General features: G+C 35.8%; 3 protein-coding genes across 4 annotated transcripts; 1 reads left to right on the forward strand and 2 right to left on the reverse strand.

Moving 5' to 3' along the window:
- Window positions 1–961: 961 nt before the first annotated feature.
- On the reverse strand, window positions 962–3,322 carry LOC120334667 (uncharacterized). Of its 2 annotated transcripts, none has more exons than XM_039402171.2 (3): window positions 3,033–3,322; window positions 2,175–2,320; window positions 962–1,438 (listed from the first exon to the last, which is right to left on the reverse strand). In XM_039402171.2, the coding sequence occupies exons 1-3, from the start codon at window positions 3,181–3,183 to the stop codon at window positions 1,220–1,222; spliced, it is 516 nt and encodes a 171-aa protein (XP_039258105.2). In that variant the 5' UTR covers window positions 3,184–3,322; the 3' UTR covers window positions 962–1,219. The 2 variants fall into 2 exon arrangements, with proteins under 2 accessions (XP_039258105.2, XP_077965733.1); XM_078109607.1 differs by having other exon boundaries at window positions 1,308–1,438; window positions 2,138–2,320.
- A 12,506-nt stretch (window positions 3,323–15,828) lies between these two features.
- LOC120333694 (beta-1,4-galactosyltransferase 2-like) lies at window positions 15,829–23,392 on the forward strand. Its single transcript, XM_039401025.2, has 6 exons — window positions 15,829–17,714; window positions 19,656–19,829; window positions 20,134–20,257; window positions 21,342–21,454; window positions 21,838–21,921; window positions 22,006–23,392. Exons 1-6 carry the CDS (start codon window positions 17,113–17,115, stop codon window positions 22,106–22,108), a joined length of 1,200 nt encoding a protein of 399 aa, XP_039256959.2. The 5' UTR covers window positions 15,829–17,112; the 3' UTR covers window positions 22,109–23,392.
- Window positions 23,393–24,074: 682 nt separating this feature from the next.
- LOC120333695 (actin, muscle) lies at window positions 24,075–25,721 on the reverse strand. Its single transcript, XM_039401027.2, has 3 exons — window positions 25,199–25,721; window positions 24,616–24,969; window positions 24,075–24,531 (listed from the first exon to the last, which is right to left on the reverse strand). The coding sequence occupies exons 1-3, from the start codon at window positions 25,653–25,655 to the stop codon at window positions 24,206–24,208; spliced, it is 1,137 nt and encodes a 378-aa protein (XP_039256961.1). The 5' UTR covers window positions 25,656–25,721; the 3' UTR covers window positions 24,075–24,205.
- Between the last annotated feature and the right edge of the window lie 436 nt (window positions 25,722–26,157).

Here is a 26,157-nt window from a genome sequence, read left to right on the forward strand (position 1 = left end):
AACGGCAGCAAAATTAAATGATTGTTCCATTTCGACAAATTCGACGATAAATGTGGCTTGTTGGTAGTACTCTGGGATTCCAATGCATGATTTTACATGTTGTATATGTTCTCATAAAGTCAATATTTTTGTTTCGTAACACATAATTGTATTCAACACAAAATCACCTCGTAATGTTCCACATTTCCCTATTTAATATTTGAAAGTTCCCTTTCCAAGTAACATGATATTCTTTTTATCAATAGTTTTTCAGTATTTTAAAATTCATATAGAATCTGCTATTCGGACAATTGAGAATGTAGACTATATAAAAATCGGCGCAACACAAGTGTGTCTTCCAATGTGGACGTAACTAATTTTGTTTGCCTATTTTACATCAAGTTGTGTAAAGGAACTGAAACCTATGGGCAGGGGGTATTCATTTGGCTTACATAGACAGTCCCCGAACCCGTAATAGAACTAAAATAAGGAAAATCAGAATGGAATTATGGCCTAACCTTAACCTCGTACACACACTACGGGAGTACCTAAAAATCGATCTACTAACGCCATAATAATTATTCTGGCACAAGCGTATTGGCTAAGTATAGTTAATAGTTTGTCCTAACTGCACTGTTGCTGGCGAAGTACTTCTTACTTATTTACTTATCACTTATTTTTTATGAGGCGCATCAAGTTCTATGCTTTAGATTGGAGATTCTTGTTGTCCTCCGACGGGTTACCAAATGTTGCAAGGGACGATAATTGATAACAGAATACATTGAAGTTAGTTAGCAGTTTGTCGTTTCAAGTAGGAAAGAACTTTCGAAAAGAATTAATCAACACGAATATCGTAGAATTTGTGAAAAATTGGTCACATCGGTTATTATTCATGGTCCCTGTCATTGCATCAATTACAAAGCACAGAACAACGATAATTAGTCTTATATTTATTATCGTATATAAATTATCGTTCATACAAAATCTTATTTATTAATCTAAGATTCTAAGTAATATTAAAATATTTACATTAAAGCATAAATAACCTTTCGCATGAATGTAACAATATTGTAAGTAATTACCGCTTAGTTTACTCAATTAAGTAAAATTTCTATATCCTTAGAGAAACTATCTCGAACAATAACAACCTTGACTTTGTTGTTCAGAAAGAGATCATATTTGTGGATTATTTCTTCAACGCAATTGAATTATAATTTGATGATCTTCCGCACAATTTTGTTTATTCCGCTTTCAATTTATCATACGAATTAGCGATAAATCCTTTAGATACTGTAGTGGGCAATTGCATCCAGTCTGCTGTTTTCGTATCATCCGTGTCACTTTCTTCTCCCCAAGAATCGAGACCAAGATTCATTTTAAATACATTGTTCCATTTTTCCAAAAATAAACGGCTCTTAACTTTAAAATTTGTTTCGGACAAAGCTTTCCGTAAATCAACCTAAATTAAAACAAGAATAATGCTCAAATTTATATAGGGGAGACAAAAAGTCATAACTACCGCGGAATATATTAGGTCGGTGGAAGTCGGACTCAATAACACATTATTTTGAATAATCCTTTACATTACATAATGACGCTACTGAATTCGTTCCACGTGTGATTTATGCACCCACCCTGCAGCTATCTTGCCACATTTTTACATCGTTGCTGTAGCAACGAATCGAAATTTACGTGCAATTTTCAGCTGAAAAAGTATCAGGGTGAGTAGATAATGAAAGTATTGGCCTTCTATTTCACCTTCAAGTAGTGAATATTTGAAGTCGATGGTCCATTGGTTACGTAAAAAGACGACACTTTCATTAGGACCACAACAAAAACAACTGATAAAAACAATCCATAAGTACACTTCGTGCACGATAAACTAACTTGAGTATGGCATATATTTTGTGAATGTAACCCGTTTCACTGCCACGTATAAAGACCCTTTTATGAATTACCGGAAACATTCAAGAATGACATTGTCTAACTTAAACAAAACCGATTCCCATTTGGAAGAGTGCTTGTTGTAATAAAAACTTATGGACAAGGAAATCCAGTTCAGCAGAATTAATATTTAGGAATCCTAATTCCGATTTCAAATGAGAGAAATAGCTTTTTCAAGTATATCTATAAATCAAGCAAACAAAACGATTTCTACCTCTACCCGATACAAATGTGTCTAACAAGACAGATACCTCCATTCTCATCAAAGCAGATTTACTAGGTTTATGGGTTTCTGATTTTTGTTCCATTAAACTGAATTTTCTAATTTCTTTTTTTATTTCATCTCCATACGCTTCTTCATATTTTACTGCGTTACCAGTAGTTTGTTGCACTTGTTCTAAAATTTGAAAAGTTTATTTTGAATAGAATTACAAGAAAGTTTTTTTATTCATTTCATTAAGGATTTTTGCCCAATCATAATCCAATCTAAATTCCTTTTTTTAATTTGTCTTATTATGAAGTTATGACTTATCTTCTTTAAATAACTAATATTTTGTTTTGGAAAATAAGTTTATCTTACGCGTCACATTCTGGCATAGAACTGTATAGCTGACGTAGGAATTTGGCATGCTTTCATTGGTATAGGGGTCGGAGCCGTGGTCGTACTTTTGAAATCTCTGGAGTCGGAACGGAGTCAAATTTTGAATTCTCAGTCGCAATTTCAAAATTTAATAGTCGAGGTCAAAATTACCTCGAAAAACGTTTGACAAAATTTTCTTCAACCTAAGTCCGGAGCTGAAGTCGCAGTAAAATTTTTGTCAAGCCGGTGTTGGGAACCAGTGTCGTTTATAAAATGGATCTGAGTTTGGAGTCGGGTGTAAATTCAACCCCACACCACAAACTAGCACGAGAAAATCGCGCAGAAAAAATAGCCTCGGTAACATAGTTACATCCCAAATAAATAATGATATAATTAGTGAATATACTCACATAATAAGGGTTGTTATTGAGGAAAAAAAATTTGTTCCATAACATACCGGAAAACTATTTATGCGCACTTTTAATTTAAGCTGCAGTTTAATTGTAATAACATGATTTAGTTTACCTACCTAAAAACTTATATGCTTCCAGCAGCTCTTGGTCGACACTCTGCAGTCGTTTCCTTCTATCTTTATCTATTTGAATCAAATTACCTTCATGGGCTTGTAAGATTCCCAAGTTCAGTTTATGTGCTCTATTTTGACTCTGCATCTTTGTCATATAGCCTTCATAAAAAGTTTAGGGAATTTTTCCCCTTAGTTTTGTCTATGTTTATTACGTTTAATATTTGAATATATACTTTGATTTGAAGATTTTTTGAGCTTTGCTTTCCACAATTTGGTAAATTGCAAGTCCCCTGGGGTCTAAAATACGACATATTACAGTATTAATAATTTAATGAAACCAAACAAATAAATGAATATTTAATTTAATGTTTTATGAAAAATAAGCACAATGCAAGTAAAGCCTTACAAACAAAACTTAAAAGTAGAGCAGGCCTACTAGTAAAATACCGAGTACTATAAGCTTTTTAGTTTTTCTTTTATTTCAAGGCAGAGATTGTTTTTTTAGCTAGCACGACTAAGATTAACAACCAATGTTCATATGATGCCGCTCTAATTTTTTTATCAACATACATTATACAACGTTTGGTAATGGATGTGCGATTAATAAGACGGTGAAAACTATTCTACTGCTTTTCTTTTAATATAACTTTACCTAAAACATCTAATTACGTGCATATCGAATTATATATATACATATAGTACTTATTGTAGATTTGTAACAAAATCTCCCACTGAGAACAAAATGAACTTGTTACCAATGCTTTACATAAGATTAATTTAACTCTCTTTTCTTGTGTACTATATAGTTTACTTGACTTTCGAAATAAATTGGAACGACATAGCGGAATAATATTTTTAATTATATTCGAGGAAAGCAAAATGCTTCTGTTCATTATGGTGCACATCCCAGTATTTACAAAACGACAACAAATCAATAAATTTGTCAGTGAAAATTTTTGAAAAACGATCAAGAAATTATTCTTCACGTCAATGTTTACCGTGCACCTCCACCTGATTCCACTCTAACTTCAAAGAGCAAAATCCTTATGTTCTTCTGCACTACAATACAACGTTACTTACTGCAATGAAAACACCACCTCAAATATTTTTGAATAATTAAAAGGTTTAACTTCGAAACTCTCAGACGGAGTTACTGAATGTTAGATTTTTGGGCTGACGGTAAAGCATACGACTTTTCTGTTTCTCTGATACTATACAATTTTAATCAAAGCAAGGTTCAGAGCCCTGAACTAAACATGGTAAAAGCACTGATAAAAGCGTTCTCTCATTAGTCTAAAGATTCTGTAGCCGATTCCAAACACTAGTCAGTAAACTGACTTATGTGTAACATGACTCCGTCATAAACAGTATCCAATACCCTTACAAAAAGAATTTTTTACGAACAAAAATACTATCCTTTGACTCGAATTGTGTTTTGGAAATGTATCGTATCAGTATGAAAGAAGTACATGTGTTACATTTACAAATAAGCTGCGACCCGAGACGAAATTGTAAAATTATACTGCCATGTTATTTTGCCTTACCAAATATGATATTTGGATAAACTGTATAATTGAGCACGGTCCACATTTGAACCGGGTATTTGTCTATGTTAAATGCGTCTATTTTGAGACGCAGTTTTTATTTTGGGTTCTGAATTGTGGTTATAATGTTGATCTCCTGCGACCTTCATTTGTATGTCTGCCACAGCCAAAAAAATATTCTTTATTTTCATACCTCTCTAGATTGTCGTCCATTGATTTGATATAAAAAAAATAATGGTAAAAGATTCATTTTCTCTGATTTCGGGTACAGTCTGAGCAAAGGCTGGGCGGACGTTAGTTCAGTTTGACAGACTTCACATATCATTAAATCTATAATATAACATCCATTCCCTTTAACAATGCTACTAATCTTTGAGAAGCATTTAGGCACCGTCTTTCTTTCACCTATTTTACATTTATATAAATAATAGCGACCAGCAAGCAAAATACAATTGTTCGTCTGACTAAAGATATTTCGAAAGTCGCCTAGAAAACATTCCAATTATTTCCACTTATTTTAGACTTCCACTGGTTCAGTTGCTCCCAAATGAATAATAATGTACAAAAAGGCGATGCTCAAATATAAGGACACGAAGACCAAAGTGAATCAGTAGGGTACACTCTACCTTACCTTTTACACTACCGGTACTGTGATGTATTTATTACGTCATAAATCGTATGACTACTTAACACGTTTTGTCCTTGGCCGGAGTTTTGGAGCTGGCAAGTCGTTGGTTTGAGTTGGTCAATAAAGGAAGTCAATACAACGTGTATATTTCTTGCAAATATAAAGGGATTTAAGAATACAACAGGAACCGTCGATATACTTACGACTTTAGCCTAGCGGAAGAGTAACACGAGAGAGGCCGAAGTACCGCTACAAATAATTTGTATTTATCTTCAAGAGGTGATAACACAAAATTTCGAAGTGCACAACGAATCAAGAGCCCACAGAAAGTTTTGAAACAAGTAAAATACCATCCTTCTTGCGAAAAATACAATCTATAACCACTGAAAATGTTAAAGCAATTGATCCAGTATATAATGAGGAAGGCGATTTTTTGATACGGTGGTAACAACAAGACGGAAAAATACCAACAAGAACAAAAACACAATGACAAAACGATTCATAGGTTCATTTTGTGTCCAAAGCGATGGATATTGTGTAGTTGACAATTTTTGTAAAAATGTCTTGTTCAATACTCAATACTGATATATAACACAGAACAAGGCTTATTGTATCTGTCCCAGTTGATATGAAAACCATCGACACAAGTCATGGACTAATAGCATCACTCAGAATCAATATCTTATGGGATACGAAACGTACATATGGAACCTTTTGTCATCCGTTGTTGATCATCTTGTTGTTGTTGTGAAAAAATCGCCTTTCTCATTAACCAATTGTTTTGAAATTTTAAGTGGTTGGAGATTGTATTTTTCGCTAGAAGGCTAGTGATTTCATTTTTTCAAAATTACTGTGAGATGACGTTAAAATTTAAATTGCGCACCTTGTAGTAGTTCCGCGTTCGCGTGAATTGTGGTGGCCCCGCGTATTCGTGAAGACTGCAATCCCGGTAGTCTAGTGCCGCAGATTAAATATCCGTGCAATTTCGTTTTGAAGTTCGTGCCCAAATATTTGAGCATCATTCTCTGGTTTCATGTAAATTGTCTGATAATACTTATATATCTTAAATATTTATTTAGATTAAACACAGCCACTGACAAACTTGAGCATGGTTTACAAAGATACAAACGAGAATGTTCATTTTGAAATTACTTCGTTGATCATCGCAAATGTGTAACCCCTCTCTATGTGTATATATGTGTATATATAATAAAGAGATATGTGGTGTGGTATAATTAACAAGACAATGGGAACTAATTGAATTTTGATAACGTAAAGTGTTTGCTGAGTGTCAGATTTTTGAGAAAGTTCGTGTTGTCGGCTGGAATACCTCATTCCAGAGATATCAGGCAGTATTGTATTACACTACTTTAAGTTTGAGTTTTATTGCAGTATTGTATTGCATGGATTATGGTTCAGTATTGATGGAAATATATCGATATATATATATATCTTGAGTCCTACAACCTTTATTTATTTCTGAAAAGAAAAGAAAGTACAAGCTGACGGTAAATTTCACATATAGGTGTTAAATTCTTTTGTAATTTGATGATCGAAAAACTAACAGTATGTTCATACACACGAACGACGTTGTACGTAACATAACAGTTGTGGGAGTACTTTGTTTAAAAATTGTAATTAGATAATCAAAAGCCGGAAAGAATTTGCATATCCTACGTATCCACTGTGTACTTGTGATTTGGCTGATCGATATACAATGCAGTAATGCCATGGTTAGTTGGAAGCACTCCGGAAGTGTGTGTACCAATATGGAGGTAACTAATTTTGTTCGCCTTCTTTCATCAAGTGTAAAGGGACTGAAACCTACGGGCAGGAGGTATATTCACTTGGCTAACATAGACAGTCCCCGAACTCGTAATAGAACTAAAATAAGGAGAATCGGGATAAAATTATGGCCTAACCTGGTACACACACTACGGGAGTATCGGGCAGTATTATACATTGATGAGAGAGTTTTATCGCAGTTTGTGAATTTGTTTTATCTGTAATTTCTGTTAAGATATAAACTAGATAAAAAAAATATCTTTTTGAAAGCATCAAGACCAAACATATAATTCTCAAGACTAAGTTTCTGAAGAGAATGTAAAAGGCATATATATCTAACGCAGGATAGAACTATTGGGTAGTTTAATAAATATCAAGTGTGACGAACCAATTCGCCGTTGCAGGCAGCTCTGCCCGTTTCAGCTAAGTAGACGGGACACACAAGTTTTTGTCCCACCTTGGAACCTTTTCTTCAAAATGTGAAAGCACAAAGCGCTCTTATAGAGGAAAAGTCATGATATACGAGACATTTCGAGAAAAAATAAATCAATTTTTAATTCTCAATATCTCGGTTATATGCCAAAATGTTTAATATTTTAAATAGTATGCAGGACAGCCTCAAAATATTGCAACTTATGTCAATTTTGTGAAAATGCGCCAAACCAACAGGTGGTAGTGAGCCACGTAAAAACAAGCACTGGCAAAATTTGATTAAAAAAACAGTGCGACACCCATTTTCTCTGCCAAGTACAGAATATGGCGCTCAATAAGAATATGTACCAATATGGAGGTAACTGATTTTGTTCGCCTACTTTACATCAAGTTGTTTAAAGGGGCTGAAACCTATGAGCAGGGGGTATATTCAGTGGCAGGATTCAGCCGGTTCGCACCGGTTCTATAGAACCGTCTCACGGAATTTTACGAAATCAGCGAACCGGTTACATTACTAAAAAAACATGACTTTTTGTAACAGAACCGGCTGAAAAAATATGACTTTTGTGATGGAACCGGCTCACAAAAAATTTGAATCTCCCCACTGGGTAAATTCACTTGGCTAACACTAGTCCACGAACTCATAATAGAACTAAAATATTCTTAGTTCAACCGGAAAGCTTGAGGAAAACCGGAATAAAATTATGGCCTAACCCTAATCCGTGTTTGCCCTGGTAGCCTACATATATATACTACGGGAGTACCCAGGAAACTATACATGATAGCAGCTTGTGAAAATATTGAAAACTAATAATAATACTGTAAATAACCAATGTTTAATGATCCTAGCCAATAGCATTTTCACATACCAACTTTCAAAGCTTCGGGTTTGTATAAAAATGGCGTAGTGTTATAAAAAAAGACATAATTGCTATATCATTAGCTCTTCATTAAGTAATTGTAACACCAGAATATAATGCTTCATCATTCGTTTTATTCGGAAGTATTTCTCAAAATTTACATTGTATAGAGAAAAATTTCCATTCCTATTTTTGTATACCGATAATCTATTCTATATGATCAGTATATAACCGATTATATGTTAAAACATAATTACAAGAGAGCAATTCTCAGTTATATTAACACAACGAACCAATGACTAACTGCAGTACTTATACGAATTATATTGATAATTCGGTATTTGATAATTCGAGAGCTTTATATCCATATGTAAATCAAGTCGCAACGGCGCATTGATTCACATACGTGCCATAACGTCGCAAAGCATCGGTAACGGTAATGACTTATTGGAGTACCGAGTTTGCCTTACTGGATGACTGGCGGACAAGCGTAGCGGAGACGATCAAACACGTTGTTTTTTGGATAGGCTCCAACAAATCAAAACTAGGGATTTAATCATGATTTGAGCTCACAAGTTTGTTGTTTTCACTAGCAGGCGATTCAAAAATGTCTTTCGGCCCTATGGATTTGTTTTTCACTTCGAAGTTTTGTGTGATGACGTCATCAAAATTGAAAATTACGTTTCGTGGCGTGGTTCCCTGATCACATTTTATCGATCTGTTGGTCAGACTACCGGTAGCCTACTGTGGAAGATTTGAGGCTATTTATTTTTGGCTTTCGTGTCCATATATTTGAGCATTGCTCACTTTTATATTTTCTAAAATTAATTTAACAATTTCTAACAGTAAGACATTACGCCATTATATAAAATTTCGGTACTTGTGTAGTATGTGAACCAAGATGGCGGACACCGTAACGTTGTATGTGTACTAGGTTAGGGGTAGGCCATAATTTCATGTACAAATAATACGGGAGTCGCTTGGCTAGTCCCCGAACTCGTAATAGAACTAAAAAAGGGAAAAATGGAATAAAATTATGGCCTAACCCGAACTGGTACAAATACTACGTTCCGGTGTCCGCCATCTTGGTTCGCATACTCCAGGAGTACCAAAATTTCTACAGTTAGTATAATCAACTCTATTAGAAATAACAATGTAATCCAGGAATTGAGATTACTCGAATAAAATAATATAATATTATGTTGTCAAATACGTAATATTACTCTCGGTTTTTCATTGTTGCACCACTACACTGTTATTAATTTGAGTTATAATAACACGTTAGGTATTCAAATCATACGGTTGATTCATTGCTAGCATAATGATACCGACTTTTCGTGATTTGAAAAAGTAAAGTCAGTGAGTCTAATAAAATTTTGTAATGAGCTTTTTATTAGACATGTTATAGATTTTGTAAAACAGTCGCAGGTGGTCTAATAAAGTACAATGACAGCACAGATCGCCTCTGTTAATATCGCATTATGAATGATTTGTAAACACACTAATGTGGGAAACTAGCATATAACAAATGGTGAATTATAGTTAAAATTTTCATTTTTAGACACACTATTTGGAACAATACCCACGCCAGAATTAAGTTAAATACGATATTCAAATTTGCATAGCCAGCTTCCTGCGCGTGTGACTAAAATGGCAAGGTTTTGTGTCATTGATTTGCATCGCTCGTAAAGAGGAACGTTACGCTATTTCGTCCTATACGTTGAGTTAAAGTACTTCGAAATATACCACGTTGAAAATACCAATACAAAAGTAAACATGCGATCTTTACTAAACTGTAATTGTCATATAAATTTCGATAGGAAATGATTGGTAATCGCCGAGATATTTGTCACCGGCATCAGAAAACAAAACAGAACCTGACAGATCTACCTACCCAATTGGTTGCGTGATTGCGTGTAGGCAAATACCTTGTGCTTCTGATTTTATTAGTTCGTTTCTGGGTTCACAGGTTTCCATTGTTTTTATTCATGTGTGCCCAGAGGTCTTTACATAAGACTACAAATTCGGTCCTTCCAAAGATTAATACCTCGCTTTTGAAGAAAGCCAGACAGGCATTCTTAAGTGTGTTGTAATAAGGAAAATCCCGGCGGAATTTGGCAATCGCTATATTTACGGTAAGAGAGTCTCAAACAGAAGCATGCACAAAGTGTAATTCTAAGATGGGCCAACCATTGCCCATGTGAGTTCACGCCGTAATAAAAGCATACTTTCTTAGACACGTGTCGATCAACTGATAACTAGCTAAACATTAAACGTGGTGGGAATGGTCCTGATATCATTGTATCATACCTTCAAATGCGTATGAAAATGCAGTATTTTCAGCTAACTCGTATGTTGTATCCATATATTCAAATTAATTTAGCGCCGGTGAAAAAGGCGATTTTTGCTGTGCATGCCATTTTTAATGGAGGCGAATGAAACTCGTTCCATGCCAGCCGCAGTGTCAAATTAAAGGAATCATTCTACACAAGTTGATTTGATCAAACTTGTCAACAAAGTAATTATCGCCTGAGCATGATTCCAAATTCGCGCGGAAGCAAATGTGATCGTTGTTTTCGGTGCGCTGGTATCCTTGCTACTGCGAGCTCGTTTTCAGCGCGTTAGGCATGGATAATAGGATTTTGTAGGGCTTTGCTTTATCACAACGAGAATAAGGTTCCGGAAACAATTGATGAAATTGGAGATCACCGAAAATTGCGCGGTTCTGGTGGCTTATTGGAATGGTGATCGTATTTTAGGTTTTTAACATTCAGGACAGGCGTTGTTGACAGTGTATGTATCGCCTTATAGTGTAACACAGTTGCTGCGGCGTTTCGAGGGAATGTAATGCAATGATTAGTCGTATTGTTATTTTAATTAAATAGGAGTCTCAATGCATTTTAGCTTCGTTTATTTTGTGATTCAGACAAGCACAAGTCGCGAGAAAGTACGCTATATTATGTTTTGTAATTTAGGGTTGGAATGTATATTATGAGATGTTGAAGAGTATGCAATAAAATCAAATTTTGGTTTACAGTACCTTTACAGTTTACCTTAAATTTTCAGAAATCTACTTGTATCGTCTAGTTTGGGTCGTTGTGGTGAAACGAAAGATAACGTATCTCGCCAAAGTTGTATTTATAACGAAATGACTTCTCCAATTTAATTACGAAAATGACTGAATGGGCCGCAGAGTATGAGCAAACAGTACTCCTTTGAATGAACCAACTAGTATATAAATATCCCGACTGTGCTCCTGGAACCACAAAAACACGTGGATTCGATAGATTCGGCTCGGAATGTCAGTTGTGCGCATATTGTGGAATAGTTGGTTATTTTTCATAATTTTTGAGCATTTATGTGAGATGTGCCCACTTTAATGTGAAATAGTTGATTCTTTTTGTTTTATCTTATTGAGGACATTATCAGAAGAATAGTGATCAATTTGTAATAGTAGTAGTGGATTAAAGTTTGGTGCTAAAACTGAATTGTAGCGTGTGGTATTCTGATCTGATATGAAGCCCGACCCGACGCGAAATTCGGGCCAAGTCGGGCCTAAAATGTCAATCATTACGGTCGGGTCGGGCTTCTCTATCGCTGCTCTTTTTTTAATAAATATATGTTTATAAGAAATATATACTAAAACTATGCGTGGAGTTCAAAGAACTCCTAAATAAAATATGAAATTCCGGGTTTGCTTCGGGCTCGGGCCGAATTAATTAGTTAGTTAATTAATTAGTTAATCAGTTAATTAGTCGGACTCGGGTCTGGTCGGGTTTAATACACACGGGCCCGGGTGGGGCAGCGCTGGAATTTTCGGGCCCGATCTTACCTCTAATTCTGATTACAAAAGTAAGCGCCTGAACAGAGAGTTGCTTATTTTTAAAGATTTGATTGAGATTAATAGTTTTGATTCACAAGTTCACAACTTATTTTTCTAATACAGTACTTGAATCAGCACAAGTAGGTAAATTAAATAAATATCATTATATTATGATATTCGACGAGCGGTATTTGTGACAATTTTACCATATGCTAACAAAATGCTGAACTTGCTACCAAAAAATCCGCGACTCACACGTGACACATCGTTACAGTCCGTTTTGAAAAGAACTGTACAATTTCATTTATGCCATTTTGTTCCTAATTGTGTCTGAATATTACGGTTAAAATTTAATTATAAATTACAAAATAACCCTAAAATTAGTCGTAAGCAATAAAAACCATGTGGTGTAAAATTTTCCTTTCGTCCATGTTTTGTTGCAATATTTCTGTAGAATACTGAGAATTTTCTTTGTGAAATGGATGAATAATATAATTTTGATTGAAAATTGTTCGCGGCCGATGGACCTACACTTGTCTCAGCCGTAAATAAGAATTTGTAAAAGCCCCAACATCTTTTTGGTGGAGTATTATCCTAATAAACATTTCAGAGGCTCGGAGCACCCCTGGGCCACTGTTCCATTGTATTTGGTGAATTGTCCACACTATAAATATGTATTTGAAAAAAAACTATTACTGGCAAAACAAAAGTATCTTTAAAAGTGTAAATAGTTTAATAATAGTGACCTAATAAATATTCGATTAAATTGCAAAAATAATAAAATAGACGCACTGATTTGAATGGTCACTTGTGGAATCTCTGGTCTATGCTGAAAGAACCCCGAGTTCCTCGGAAACCCAATTGAAACCAATTGGTATGCCGCTAGTTTGGTATTTCACTGGCTGTAATGTGTTTCGAACAACGCGGAGAGGGCATTAAACAGATGTTTTCCACCAGAGAGCGTTTTAATAATACAAATCAAAAAATGGAAAGTCAACCATCCTCTTTGTATTTACAGTGTTTGTGACTACGATTGAGTTTTTGGAAACTAAAAGGAATCGGTAGGACAAAATATGGTAGAATTACGCTTGTGCATATGTGAAAAATAACTCTGCTGATTAACTTAGAAACTGGACGTCACCTTTACTTCCTCGTAAAGCTACTTTAAAGGCACATTTTATAACGTTAACGTTTGTGACTTCCGGGTTAACCGTTTCATGATACGATATGAGTGTGAAGCAATATCTATAGCACGGTTATCCACTTACCAAGTAAAAACAAATGTATATTGCTACAATGTAAATAATTGTTCGTAGCGAGGGCGTCATTGAACTTCAAGTTGCGTAAAATTTTATCAGGTGCAAGAATACAATTGTATTAATCATGCCGCTATGCGCACTCGATGATGAAATACCGAAATCATTGTGTTGAATTTATAGCTTTCAATATATAATATATTTCCAGCCTGTATTTGGCCTTGACTTTCGATGTAATTTTAAAAGATTTATCACGCTTATGATGTGGCGCAAGTACAAGATATAAAACTTTACATCATAAACCTTTTAAAATATTCATTTTCGTATTTACGGATTGATAATGCGTTGAAATTAAAACCAATTCGGAGAATTACTTTGTTGTAATATAATAGCGCAAATATTTTATCGTTACAATTTTTTTTTTGTTAAATATTAACTACCAGCTTGGTAGCAATTTCTCAACTGTGGTTATTTCCAGAATTGTCGTTTATCCATCACTCAACAGCAGATTTGTGAATTATGTTTACCAACCTTAGTGATTACTCATCGGAAAAGAATAACGGAAAAGTCAAAATCAAACAATCTGTATCGAGAGGATGCTGTAACTGGGGATACTTATTTACAGGGTCGGCCTAAGTTCACTGCAACTTTTGCGGCCCCCGCGGGGTTCTAGCCAGAATTTTCAAGGGGGGGGGGGGGGGGTCTGGTGTAAGTCATGCGGGTCTAAAAATATCCCGCCCTTTCTTAGCTGCGCCCCTGTCCATAAGTCCGCGTGATTTGAGTTTGGGTTAATAAATTTGGCCACTTTGAGTGTTTATCCTATATGACAATAATATTACACATTATAACTGATGTTTTAAAGCTTATATTCTCTGTGGTGATCCTGTTTGAATTTTTAACTAAGAAAAAAGAAAGAATAATATTCACAAATTATTTTAAGCAATCGTCTTGCTTCCTTAACTACAAACAAAAACTTTACACAAGGAAATGAAATAGAAAAGTTGAAATTCAAAATAAAATCACAAATTCTATTGCAGAAACGAGAAATTTATTATGAAATAACAAATAAAAATATGAATCAAATATTTCTTTTATTTTGCCAAATCTGAACGTTCAGTATTTACATGTGACCTATACTCTTTGTCCAGAAGCAATTTTAATCCTTTTTTTATTATTTCTTGATAAATAAATATTGAATTTCTGATAAGAAGCTTATTAACAGGGTATGTTGACTATAAGATATATATATTTTTAATTAAAGTTAATAGAAGTATCTTGGAAATACAATGTATGATAATGCCCAAGGTATATAATTGCTTTTGAATCTGTGTTGTGTTGTACTTAATTGGGTAACCCTCTATTATCAGCCAAATTGAATGTTTGAATATTGTGAATAATGTTTGCCTGTGACAGAGTGACTTATTCAAATATGAATTTTCTTTTCCTTCCTTCCTGTCCGATTATATTTTCATGATCGTAGTTTTTTTTTTAAACTCCAATGATAATCGGAAATAAATCATAATTTATTTATCTCCTGCAAACTGAAAAAAAAAATAATGTCAAACATTATTGGTTTTGGATGAAAACTCGAAAATATTTACTGAACGTGCGGACATACGCACTTCGGACATACAGAACGACAGATATAACTTTTCTCCGGAATTCCGTGTTCCTGCATTAGTCAAAAACAACTGTCAAATGTCCACACTTTAGCTAAATTTGATTTCGATTTTTCTAAAAACATAACAGAACATGGCGGATGGCGGTTTATCAATAATATATTTTATCGTGAATAGTCACTTTAATCTTCATGTATCGAAAATACAGGAAGAATATTTTATATGTCGTTTATTGTTTCTATGAGAAAGAAGTATTCACCAACGCTCCTATTGTTTTGTTTTAGCCAATTATTTCTGAATTTGATATTTGCAATAGCGAACAATAGTGAATGAGTGTGTGGTAGTTTCTTTACAATTTACATCCAATTCGCGCAGTTTTCTCAGTCTTGTATATTCTTATTGACGCAATCTCTGGAAATATATGTAAAACGTCTCATTTTTCCAATTTCACTTGCCTCCATGTCTTCATAACTCATAAGAAGTATTGTACTAATCCGCCTATATGGATAGGGTCAATTTTATTAGAGAGTAAAAAAAAGGGCTAGTGATTTCCCTAAAATTTCAAACTGAAATGTAATTGTACTTGAATATCCAGAAAGTGGCGTATGTACACCTCCACAGAGGGCCAAGTCAAACACGTAAAACATTTATATAATTTACAATAGTTTTATCGCTAATCGTAATGTATCCACCCCCCTCTCAATTTAGACCCCCATCTAAACTGAATAGCTGGGAGGCATACTGGTTCGTGTTAGCGCTTTTTGGGGTACTCCCCAAGTATGTGAACTAAGATGGCGGACACGGGAACGTAGTATGTGTACCAGGTTAGGGTTAGGCCATAATTTTATTCCAATTTTCCTTATTTTAGTTCTATTACGAGTCCGGGCACGAGCCAAGTAACTCCCGTAGTATTTGTACCTGAAATTATGTACCTGACCTAACCCTAACCTGGTACACATACTACGTTCCGGTGTCCACCATCTTGGTTCACATACTTCGAGAGTACCCTTTTGCACGATTTTAAAAAGAGATTTTTATTCATTCGGATGACATAATATATATTGTTATCTTGCGTCACAACGTAAGAATTGAAAGCTGAATTGTAGCCATTATTTCCGTCTGCATTTTCACGCTATTTCATATGACGTCTTATTATAAGTCTGCATCAGGCACGTAGTACACCGACAATCGTGGGTGGGCATCACATTTTTGAGCTATTTTTTGTTTTGAGCCGGTGTTCATTTTGTCCGATTAGTCAGTATTGTATTTCATGATCACAAGCGTCAGTATAATTATGCAACGAGTGCTCGGGTGTAACTATAGTAAATGAGTATTAAACTGTATCTGCGTGTCTACTACGAGAGCGTAATTTTCCGTATTTTGTTAGCCAATTTAAACAAAGCGTTTCGAAAATCTAGTTTCGTGTCTCACACGAGCCCCCTAAAAACGCGAAGGTTCGCTCAAACGATTTCGAAAGCTGTGGACGGCCGCGCCCTTTGTATACGAGAGAGGTTTAGAAGAAATGAGTGGAAAAATATATTGAGTCGTTGTCAAAAATGTTTCTGAAAGACAGTCGAAATGGGCCAGATTGTTGACGCGTTTATTAGGAATTTCCAAATATTAGGTCATTTGCGGGTCTTCGCTTATGAATGCCTTACCTTTGATCAATGTAGATTTGAAATTTCACGATTTCTTATTTAAACTCTGTTCGAACTTTTCGTTTTGTAATGTAAGAGATTTGTATTATTACTTAATTTAATGAAATTGGGATTTAAAATTTCAAAAAGATTGGAAAAAGTCAGCAAGTCAGATGGTTGGCCTTACTGTGTTTTTATGTGGATTATATTAATCTATATTAACAAAGCATTGAGAGTATGGTAATACTATAAGACGTCCATCGATGATCGTACATAGTATTGATGACTAACTAATTCGTGTTGTTTTTGCGAGGTCTTTGGTAGACAGATTATTGAACTTAGCCAGCTTGTGTTTGTATGAATAAAAAATTTCCATAGAGTGAGATAACGACTGGGAGGTTTTAAATTCGTGTTCCGAAGGTCTAGGTAAGGCGTAATAAACAGGTATACTCGCTTCGATTATACATTTTTTTCACTAGAATTCATATCTTATATAACAATGGCTATCAATAGACGCCTTCTGTTTGGATGTACTAGACGAAATTCGATTGTTGTTTTGCTAACCTTGAATGTTTGCATGGTACTTGCGGTACTGCGGCTTTATTCTGGTAATCGTGAACGTGTTATAACCGTGTTCCGGCAAACTAAAATTGCGACTGATATCGGGAAGGATAAAGAAGTTGCGACAACCGGTTCAGTGACGGTAGAATTAGATACCACGATCCCCGAACACACGACAACTCCATTGCCGGATTTAAAATTGAAGAATTTTTACTATCCGCGATATATTCCGGATTGTCCCCCAGAAGAGGATAAATTGCTTGTTGGAAAAATGGCCATCGATTTTAAAGCATCCAAAGACTATTTTCTTACGATGTTGAATATATCGCAAAACAACACAGCTCTAACAAATGATGAAAAATATTTGGGACAATTTTTAGAAGAAAGTGACGAAAACAAACGAATTTCGGTGGTATTCGAGCCAGGGGCATGTAATGCAGTGCATTCAGTGGCTATAATAATTCCGTTTCGCAATCGAGAAGAACATTTACGTATTTTATTGGGACATCTTATGCCAGTACTACAAAGACAATTGCTCAGGTAGGTGTCAAAAATGATTACAATTACCCGATTTGATGGAAATCAGCAGCAGGATGTAACCACGCTTTTAGGAAGTGACTCGGCCGTTCGTCTACATGGAAAAATAGCACGCGCGGATTCGGAACTGTAATCAATTCGATGTGCTATGTAATGACTTATTTTTCTTTCACCTTACCTTAACAAATACCTTACCGCACTCAACGCGGCAACAATAGTGAGCTTGTTCACTCAAAAGTTGGTTAGCTTTCCTGCGAGTGTAACCTCGAACAATAACTCGCAGCAACCGAGTGTCCAGCAGCCTTCCTGTGAGTGTAACCTCGAAGAATAACTCGCTGCAACCGAGTGTCTCGGTAGCGCAGTAAATAAATGTATGTGAATTTAATTGTATTCACTGAAAATCAATGTTTTCGCGAGTGATCAGAGGTAACAATGCCATACGTTTTGTGGTGAGACTTCCTCTATTTAACGTTCCAGACGCGAGGTTAGGCTCATAATCTATTTGGGAAATGAGTGGGAACTCTGAATGGAAAATAGTTTTGTATATCCTGTCTGTTCAGCAATAACGTATGGAAGTGCTATAACCAGTGGTGGGATTCAGCCGGTTTGCACTGGTTCTATAGAACCGTCTCACGGAAATTTATGAGATCAGCGAACCGGTTAGCACTAAACAAAAACATGACTTTGTGTAAGAGAACCTTCTGTAAAATATGACTTTTGTGATGGAACCGGCTAACAAAAGATTTGAATCCCACCACTGACTACAGCCCATATCCGACATACATTGTAATCAAATAATGTAGTCCGCAAACGATGCCGGTTTAAGCATTTCTTATTGCCGGAAACGGTCGTCAACTGAGAGTGTTTTGATGAAGAAAAATACATGGATGTTTGTATCTTACTTGGCTGGAACAAGGCCGCGTACGAATATCGGCAATTTCCTGTATGAATTTGTTTGATACCTCGCTTGTACGCAACTTCTTTTTAGCGATCAAAAGAATTGATATTTACATCTCGAACCAAAGTTAAAACGATTGGAATGTTTTTGAATATTTGATTATTAGAGTCGACATTGTTGGAAAATAAGAAACGCAAATTTGCTTTTCCATAGCTGGCTGGTCGTCGACCGCAATGACGTTTAATTCCTCGATACAATGTTTCATATTTCTATAGATGGAATAATTAGTTCTTATACGCTGAACAAAAATCGCAACGATGCGAATGTTTTTTAAAATAGCAAATTTGATTTTCGATGCCCGACTGGTGATTTGTCGTTGCAGCGTCATTTCCATCGCTATTCATCGCAACTTGGCCACGTCTCTCCCCACCTCAATAAATTGTACTAAACGATTGACTTCATTACAAAAGGTGAAATGGCCCCACCTCACCAAATTGTAATGAACGATTGGCTTCATTACAAAAGGTGAAATGGTCCTATAATACTCGGCGTAATTTGTAGCCAAAACAAACTGTTTCTGGACAATACGCAGGAGAAATTCGATTCGTCTATCAAATATGTCTCATACTTGACAAATTAGTAAAAAATAATTTTTATGAATATTTCAAATGAAATCAAGCCTACGGCGTTGGGCGTGAATGTTTTTTATAAAGGCTTGGCAAATCGCCTATCAAAAAAGCCATGGGACAGAAATAACTAGAAGATTCATTCAACACCGATATTGAAAATTAGGTACTCCAGAAGTATGTGAAGATGGCGGACACTGGAACGTAGTATGTGTACCGGGTTGGGGTTAGGTCATAATTTTTTTCCAATTATACTTCTATTACGAGTTCGGGGACGAGCCAAGTGACTTACGTAGTATTTGTACATGAAATTATAGCCTAACCCTAACCTGGTGGACATCTACGTTCCGGTGTCCGCCATCTTGGTTCACATACTTCGGAAGTAATGAAAAATAAACCTTGAACTTTTGTTTTGCACAGATTCGGTGTTTTTGTTGCCACGCAACAAGGTAACGGAACATTTAACAAAGGAAGAATAATGAATACTGCATTTCAATATGCTATAGAAGCAGGAAATACAGAAGGTCGCCCTTTTGATTGCTTTGTATTCCATGATGTGGATCTGTTAGCAGAATACGATACTTTGTTTTACAGGTATTCAATTTCAATACCGTATTTTACATACCATAAGGCGGACTTTAAATACTTTTTTCTCAAAAATCGATTGTTTCTTTGGTACCGCAATAGGCGTTCACATTTTCTTACATTCTAGAACAGTTATCAAATATCTAACCGCCATGGATTTTGCTGATCCAAAGAGCTTTCAGTCATGTTATCCTAGGTTTTGTGCTATGCGTACGGCATCCTAAACGCATTGCATTTATGTGTGAAATTTGCGAACATTTGTCACGTGTGTGAAAATTCCCATTCGTGGAAATAAGATGGATTTTATACTTAGGTGCACCGGTGGAGATGCTGTAAATCATTTTTCGACTGCTATTGATAAGTTTGGATACAAAGAAAGATGCTGTGGAATGACTGTCGGTGGAGTGCTTGCGTTCACACAGAAACAATATAAAAAAGTAATTTACTATTTCTTGTACACGTAATGGACCTATGGATCGTTTTGTTATTGTGTCTTTATTGTGGAAAAAAATCGCCTTTTCAACTACTTGGCGAATTGCTTTGAAATTTTCAGTGGTTAAAGCTGGGTGTTGTCGCTTGGTGTTGTAGGCTATTACTCTTATTTATTTCAAAACATCTGTGTGCCCTATGGCTTTGGAATTCGGCCGTGGTCCCGCGATCACATCTTGGTGATTTAGTGGTCAGACTACCTGTACTGCAGAAGACTACTTAGGTTGGCTTTCGTGTCCATATATATATGAGCATTACTCTTTTGTTTTTATTCCAAAACTTGACGCTGAGTTCTCTCAACCATAATTCAATATTCTATTGACTGATGACATCTCGATTGTAGTCCACATGTGAATAATAATTTCTACTAGACTGCATAATCGGAACAGGCATGCTGGCCATTATTAGGCATTCTTCGAAGTTATGCGAATTCATGCGCAATGTACTGTATCACAGAGCCTAAAATATAATATCACATCAGTAGAAACTTAATTAAATTATGTATTCATCTGAGACTATTAATAGTGACTCATAATTTTCTGTAACTATATTTGTTGTCGCTTAAGTTACCAAATTATTTATTGTTTTGTGTGTAACTAAGTAATAAATTGAATTGGGCTCTTGTTGTACACGAAGTCCACATATGGACACAGTTATGTTATTATGTTGTTCTTGTTAGTATTTTTCTCCTTACCATTATGAAAAATCGCTTTTCTCATTAACTACTGGACAAATTGCTTTAGTGATTGAAGATTGGTATTTTCCACTAGATGGCTATTAATTTCATTTATTCCAAATATGTATGTGAGCTCAATGGGATTCGTTTTTTGTGTGCGATGACGTCATAAAAAATTGCGCACCCTGTGGCGGTTCCGCGATCGCATTGGTCGTGAACAGTGCTGTAACGGTAGTCCACTGTGACAAATTGCATACTTCGTTTTTGCTCTTATGTCCATATGTTTGAGCATCGCTCCCTTGTTCGTATGTTTATTAAAATGGTTCCAATATATATATTGACTACTTGTTTTTAAGGTAAATGGTTATTCAAATGAATTCTGGGGTTGGGGAGGCGAAGATGACGACATGGCAAACAGAATATCAAACAGAAATTTGAATATAGCAAGACCAGATTCTACAAAAGGGAGGTAAGAGTTTTCCTTTGTAATAAAAAAAAGATTCTTACCACATTTTTTGCGATAAGTGCCGATACTTTTTGCCCATGGCTTTACATTCTGCTCTAGGTTTATTTAGCCAGCTGAATCCAGCTTAAATTAAGAGTTATCGATCAAGCTTTTCTCACAATTCTCCCCTTGGTCACTTTGAGTTAAAAAATTTGTCATAATGGCCATGTTTCGTTCTTTTCGTCTAACTATAGTTGCTAAAACTCCGTATCAAATTCATTCAAACAGAATAAAACAACCGATTTCGTGAATGTTCAATTTCCTTTCATTCCACAATTTTTACTTATCATTTTCAATCAATCAACGGGACAGTTACTCACATTTCCATTTTTATAAAATTTCATCAGGTACACAATGGTAAAACATAAACGTGACGGTGGTAATCCTAACAATGAGATGAGAATGAAACTCTTGCAAAATTCAAACGAAAGGTATGAAATTATTAGAAATGAGAATAAGATTTTATCTCTATTTAGTATTGATAACACAAATAACGAAACATATGATTATTGCAGGTTGACAAAGGACGGATTATCGAGTCTCGATACAAAAATTACGTCAATACATCGTTATCCGTTATTCATTAACTTGAATATTGATGTTGGGAATCAGTCTTGATAGTTTCGGCTTTAAAAATGACTGAATCGCATATTGAGTAGCCGGTAGGACAGCAAGCCTCTGGAAGCGAAATGATGACAAACTAATGAACTACCTCTGTGATCATGTGTTTAAGCAGACTATGGATGTCTGCCCGATCGCAGAAAATTTTTTCCTATACTTTGCTATTAGAAATTATTCGATACTTTTTTGAGGGTGTTTTGGGGAGTTGGCGCTTACATGTGCAAAACCACCATTGTTATGAAAATGTTTGACCACGTGCCGCTTACAAGGTACTGATAGCTAATTTAAGTCTTGTCTTTCGCAGCTTTTCGGGACGAAGTTTTGATTGTTGCAGCTAAACTAAAGCTCTTCGGCATAATGACAATGAAATTTTTGATTTACAACTAATTTTTTAACTCACAACTAAAAGCTGACGAATAATACGCAAAATTGAGGTACCAGCATGCACGAATATCACCTATCATTTATTGCTGATTGGTCATTGCTACGAACATAAACATGAAAATCGATACTAGGAGAAAATACTATTTTCTCATACAGCCAAGAGTTAGCTAGATAATATGCACTTTTTTTAGAAAAGTTACTAATGACTCACGCAAAGATTTTACTATTTGGTCCTAGACGATCAAGGATACCATAGCGGATGTCTTTGTAAATGTTTGCTTCCACAGTGTTTTGATTATGGTATTTAAGCTTCATTTTTTTTTATTCCGAATTGAATTGCTTTAACAGTTTTCTTGTCTGTGCGCTGGTGAAATCATTTCTTGTTTGCTAAATTGTTCCCAATCATTTAACACCATCCACTGCTGCTCTATCAGCCCGCTTTTATTGTTAATATTAAATCCAACAAAAGAGCAATGTTCCTATGTATACATGTAGATGTGAACTGCTGACGAACTTTGTGCGGTGAACCGACGTGCTCTGTTCACTGAGCACTCACTGGCAAAAATTTAGGCTTTTCAACGTTTCTGTTTTACTATGCAATATTATTTATTCAATCTGCAACGAATCTAAAAAATCTTCAGTTTTATTTAAACACGACCACAAACTGCACCATTATTGTGGATGTATGTTAAAAAGCAAAGTCCACTATTCAGCATGTATAACGTAGACTCTACGTCATAGAGTTCCATGTACTCATCTTTTGCATATTTCTTGGAATATTCTTATCCACTGATTGCATTCAATAGATTGTAGAAATACAAAAACATTCGTAATATTTCTCTGAATGTGTGTATTCTGTACCGGTATAACCGTATAACTAATACAATCTTGCAAGCACTGGTCGAGTTTTCATGGGCGCACCAAACCTGGGTCGGTGGACACGGTAAGTTTCACACGCGGCTGCTGGCTGTACGGGAGTGGTCATATTTAGGAGGATTTCCCCGAATCGATAACCGAATGGAAATTTTTAAAAAACCGGATGTTTTCCTGTTGTCGACTCTCGTTACAACAAGTTTAAACTTGCTTCCGTCTTCGTCTTACTCTTTGTTTATTTATTTAACCCATTTTTGAGGTATGTCCAACATTTTGAACAATGACTCACACCTCTGGCTATTTTGTGGCTAGTAATCTAACTTATAGATGGATGCATTTCATGGCATAGTGGATTAATAGTTTTCCTACAGTTTTCTAATGTTTAGGGATATTCATGCGATTCCGATGTCTGTCAGAATGTATACAAAAGATGTTACACTGGAGTCTACACTCGCGAAATATCCGTTTCTTATTTAGAGTCTGACCGGGCTTTATTACTGGCGCCGTTTTGTAACGAGGCAAGATTTTTCTATTTTTCAGCTGGGAGGAAATGGCAGATTGCTTTTAATCATAATTGCGAACCGCAGCGTATCGTTCAGTTAGTTACCTGTTAAGGTCAGTTAGGAGAAGGCTTTCCTACAAAACCAACCCACACAAGCGACCACGTATGGCTCACATGTGAAGTCAAATGAAATGATTAAAAAACTTGATGTTGGAAATATATATTGTCAACGAATGAATTTCAATGTTATTGAACTAGTTCTCATGAATTTATTTTCAAATTATTTGTTTGTTTCTAATTCTGGTAAAGTTTGATTTGATATAAATATTGTTGAATTAGAAGCATTTTCTGTGGACGATTGAAGGGCCAGCTTCGTCGTATTCCTGTTTCGAAATCCACATTTGCTGGAAGGTTGAGAGTGATGCTAGAATTGATCCTCCGATCCATACAGAATATTTTCTTTCTGGAGGAGCGATGATCTTGATTTTCATTGTGCTTGGTGCAAGTGCGGTTATTTCTTTTTGCATACGATCCGCAATACCGGGGTACATTGTGGTTCCTCCGGAGAGAACGTTATTGGCGTATAAGTCCTTACGAATATCGATATCACACTTCATAATAGAGTTATAGGTTGTTTCGTGAATACCAGCGGATTCCATTCCTGAAGAAAAAATATGATAAATGATTTCAAGAACGATCTAGTACTGTATACGATACCTTATTATAAATGGTGTTTATTACTCACCGATAAATGAAGGTTGGAAAAGAGTTTCAGGGCAACGGAATCTCTCATTTCCTATGGTAATAACTTGTCCGTCTGGAAGCTCGTAGCTCTTCTCGAGAGATGTAGATGAGGCTGCGGTGGCCATTTCTTGTTCAAAGTCGAGAGCAACGTAGCATAGCTTTTCTTTGATATCTCGAACAATTTCACGTTCGGCGGTTGTAACGAAGGAGTATCCTCTCTCGGTTAAAATCTTCATCAAGTAGTCGGTGAGGTCGCGACCTGCCAAATCCAACCTGGCAATTGCGTGTGGGAGAGCGTATCCCTCGTAGATTGGTACATTGTGAGAGACACCATCCCCAGCGTCCATAACAATACCTGCAAAAAGAAAATTCATTAGCATTAGTGTATGATATAAGAAGCCAATATTCAAATTTCATGGCTATTATATGTCGGTAAAATCCTACTTGCCAATCTCAAATGCGACTGAGAAACGGATAAGATTAATTATAAAATAGTTTGTGTCTCAAAAGTAGTCATTATTGTATATTTATATATATATCGCATAGCATATCTAATCGAAATTACTAAGTGAAATTGAACTTACCAGTGGTTCTGCCGGATGCATAGAGTGACAGTACAGCTTGGATTGCAACGTACATTGCTGGTACATTGAAAGTTTCGAACATAATTTGTGTCATCTTTTCTCTGTTGGCTTTGGGATTGAGTGGAGCTTCCGTGAGAAGAGTTGGATGCTCTTCAGGAGCGACGCGAAGTTCATTGTACATCGTGTGATGCCAGATCTTTTCCATGTCATCCCAGTTAGTGATAATTCCGTGTTCAATCGGGTACTTGAGAGTCAGGATACCTCTCTTGCTTTGTGCTTCATCTCCGACGTAACTGTCTTTTTGTCCCATTCCTACCATTACACCTTGATGTCTCGGTCTCCCGACAATAGAAGGGAATACCGCTCTTGGGGCGTCATCACCAGCAAAACCGGATTTAACCAATCCAGATCCGTTGTCGCAGACGATGGCGGTTTGATCTTCTTCTCCGTCAGACATGTTTCTCTTTATATATAGTGTAGTTTTTTAATACTAAAGCAGGCGAGGGCAATTGAACTCTGAATGAAACAACGATACATGTCGACTCTTTTATATTGCATTTCTAAATGAGGGAGTGAGTTGAAATAGCAGATGTGAGCTCCGTCGTGTAAAAATTCGCCCCGCGACATTTCGCAGTTCGAACGTGTTACCACATGCTGTCATCTTTAAAGTATTATTCGATACATATGTTTCAATAAAATCCTAATTCGAAAGTACATTACTAGACGTAGTGTATGCTTCATATCTTCAAAAATACATTTCAAACATCCACATTCTTTTTTTTATTAAACTGAGGTTATTTTAGGAATTCCGTCGAAAAAATCACATGGAATTTTAACGAAGATTATTAGTTAAACTTCCGCTCGTAACTGGATTTAAAAAAAATAAGCTTAAAGCGAAAGTTGGATCGCATTTATGTGAGACACTTCGTAAGCACGCGTAAACAAGGTTGAAAATAGTT

Source organism: Styela clava, chromosome 15 (genome assembly GCF_964204865.1).
Source record: "Styela clava chromosome 15, kaStyClav1.hap1.2, whole genome shotgun sequence".
NCBI lineage: Eukaryota > Metazoa > Chordata > Ascidiacea > Stolidobranchia > Styelidae > Styela > Styela clava.

Bases quoted from the DNA above. Each gene is read 5' to 3' on its own strand.
- LOC120333695 (XM_039401027.2), bottom strand. From the start codon at position 25,655: ATGTCTGACGGAGAAGAAGATCAAACCGCCATCGTCTGCGACAACGGA. The intron at 24,970-25,198 runs GTAAGTTCAATT...TTCTTTTTGCAG, and splicing joins TGCATCCGGCAGAACCACTG to GTATTGTTATGGACGCTGGG. The intron at 24,532-24,615 runs GTGAGTAATAAA...TTTTTTCTTCAG, and splicing joins TTTCCAACCTTCATTTATCG to GAATGGAATCCGCTGGTATT.
- LOC120334667 (XM_039402171.2), bottom strand. From the start codon at position 3,183: ATGACAAAGATGCAGAGTCAAAATAGAGCACATAAACTGAACTTGGGA. The intron at 2,321-3,032 runs GTAGGTAAACTA...TTCAAATTTTAG, and splicing joins GGAAGCATATAAGTTTTTAG to AACAAGTGCAACAAACTACT. The intron at 1,439-2,174 runs GTATCTGTCTTG...GTTTTAATTTAG, and splicing joins CTGCTTTGATGAGAATGGAG to GTTGATTTACGGAAAGCTTT.
- LOC120333694 (XM_039401025.2), top strand. From the start codon at position 17,113: ATGGCTATCAATAGACGCCTTCTGTTTGGATGTACTAGACGAAATTCG. The intron at 17,715-19,655 runs GTAGGTGTCAAA...TGTTTTGCACAG, and splicing joins CTACAAAGACAATTGCTCAG to ATTCGGTGTTTTTGTTGCCA. The intron at 21,922-22,005 runs GTATGAAATTAT...TGATTATTGCAG, and splicing joins TTGCAAAATTCAAACGAAAG to GTTGACAAAGGACGGATTAT.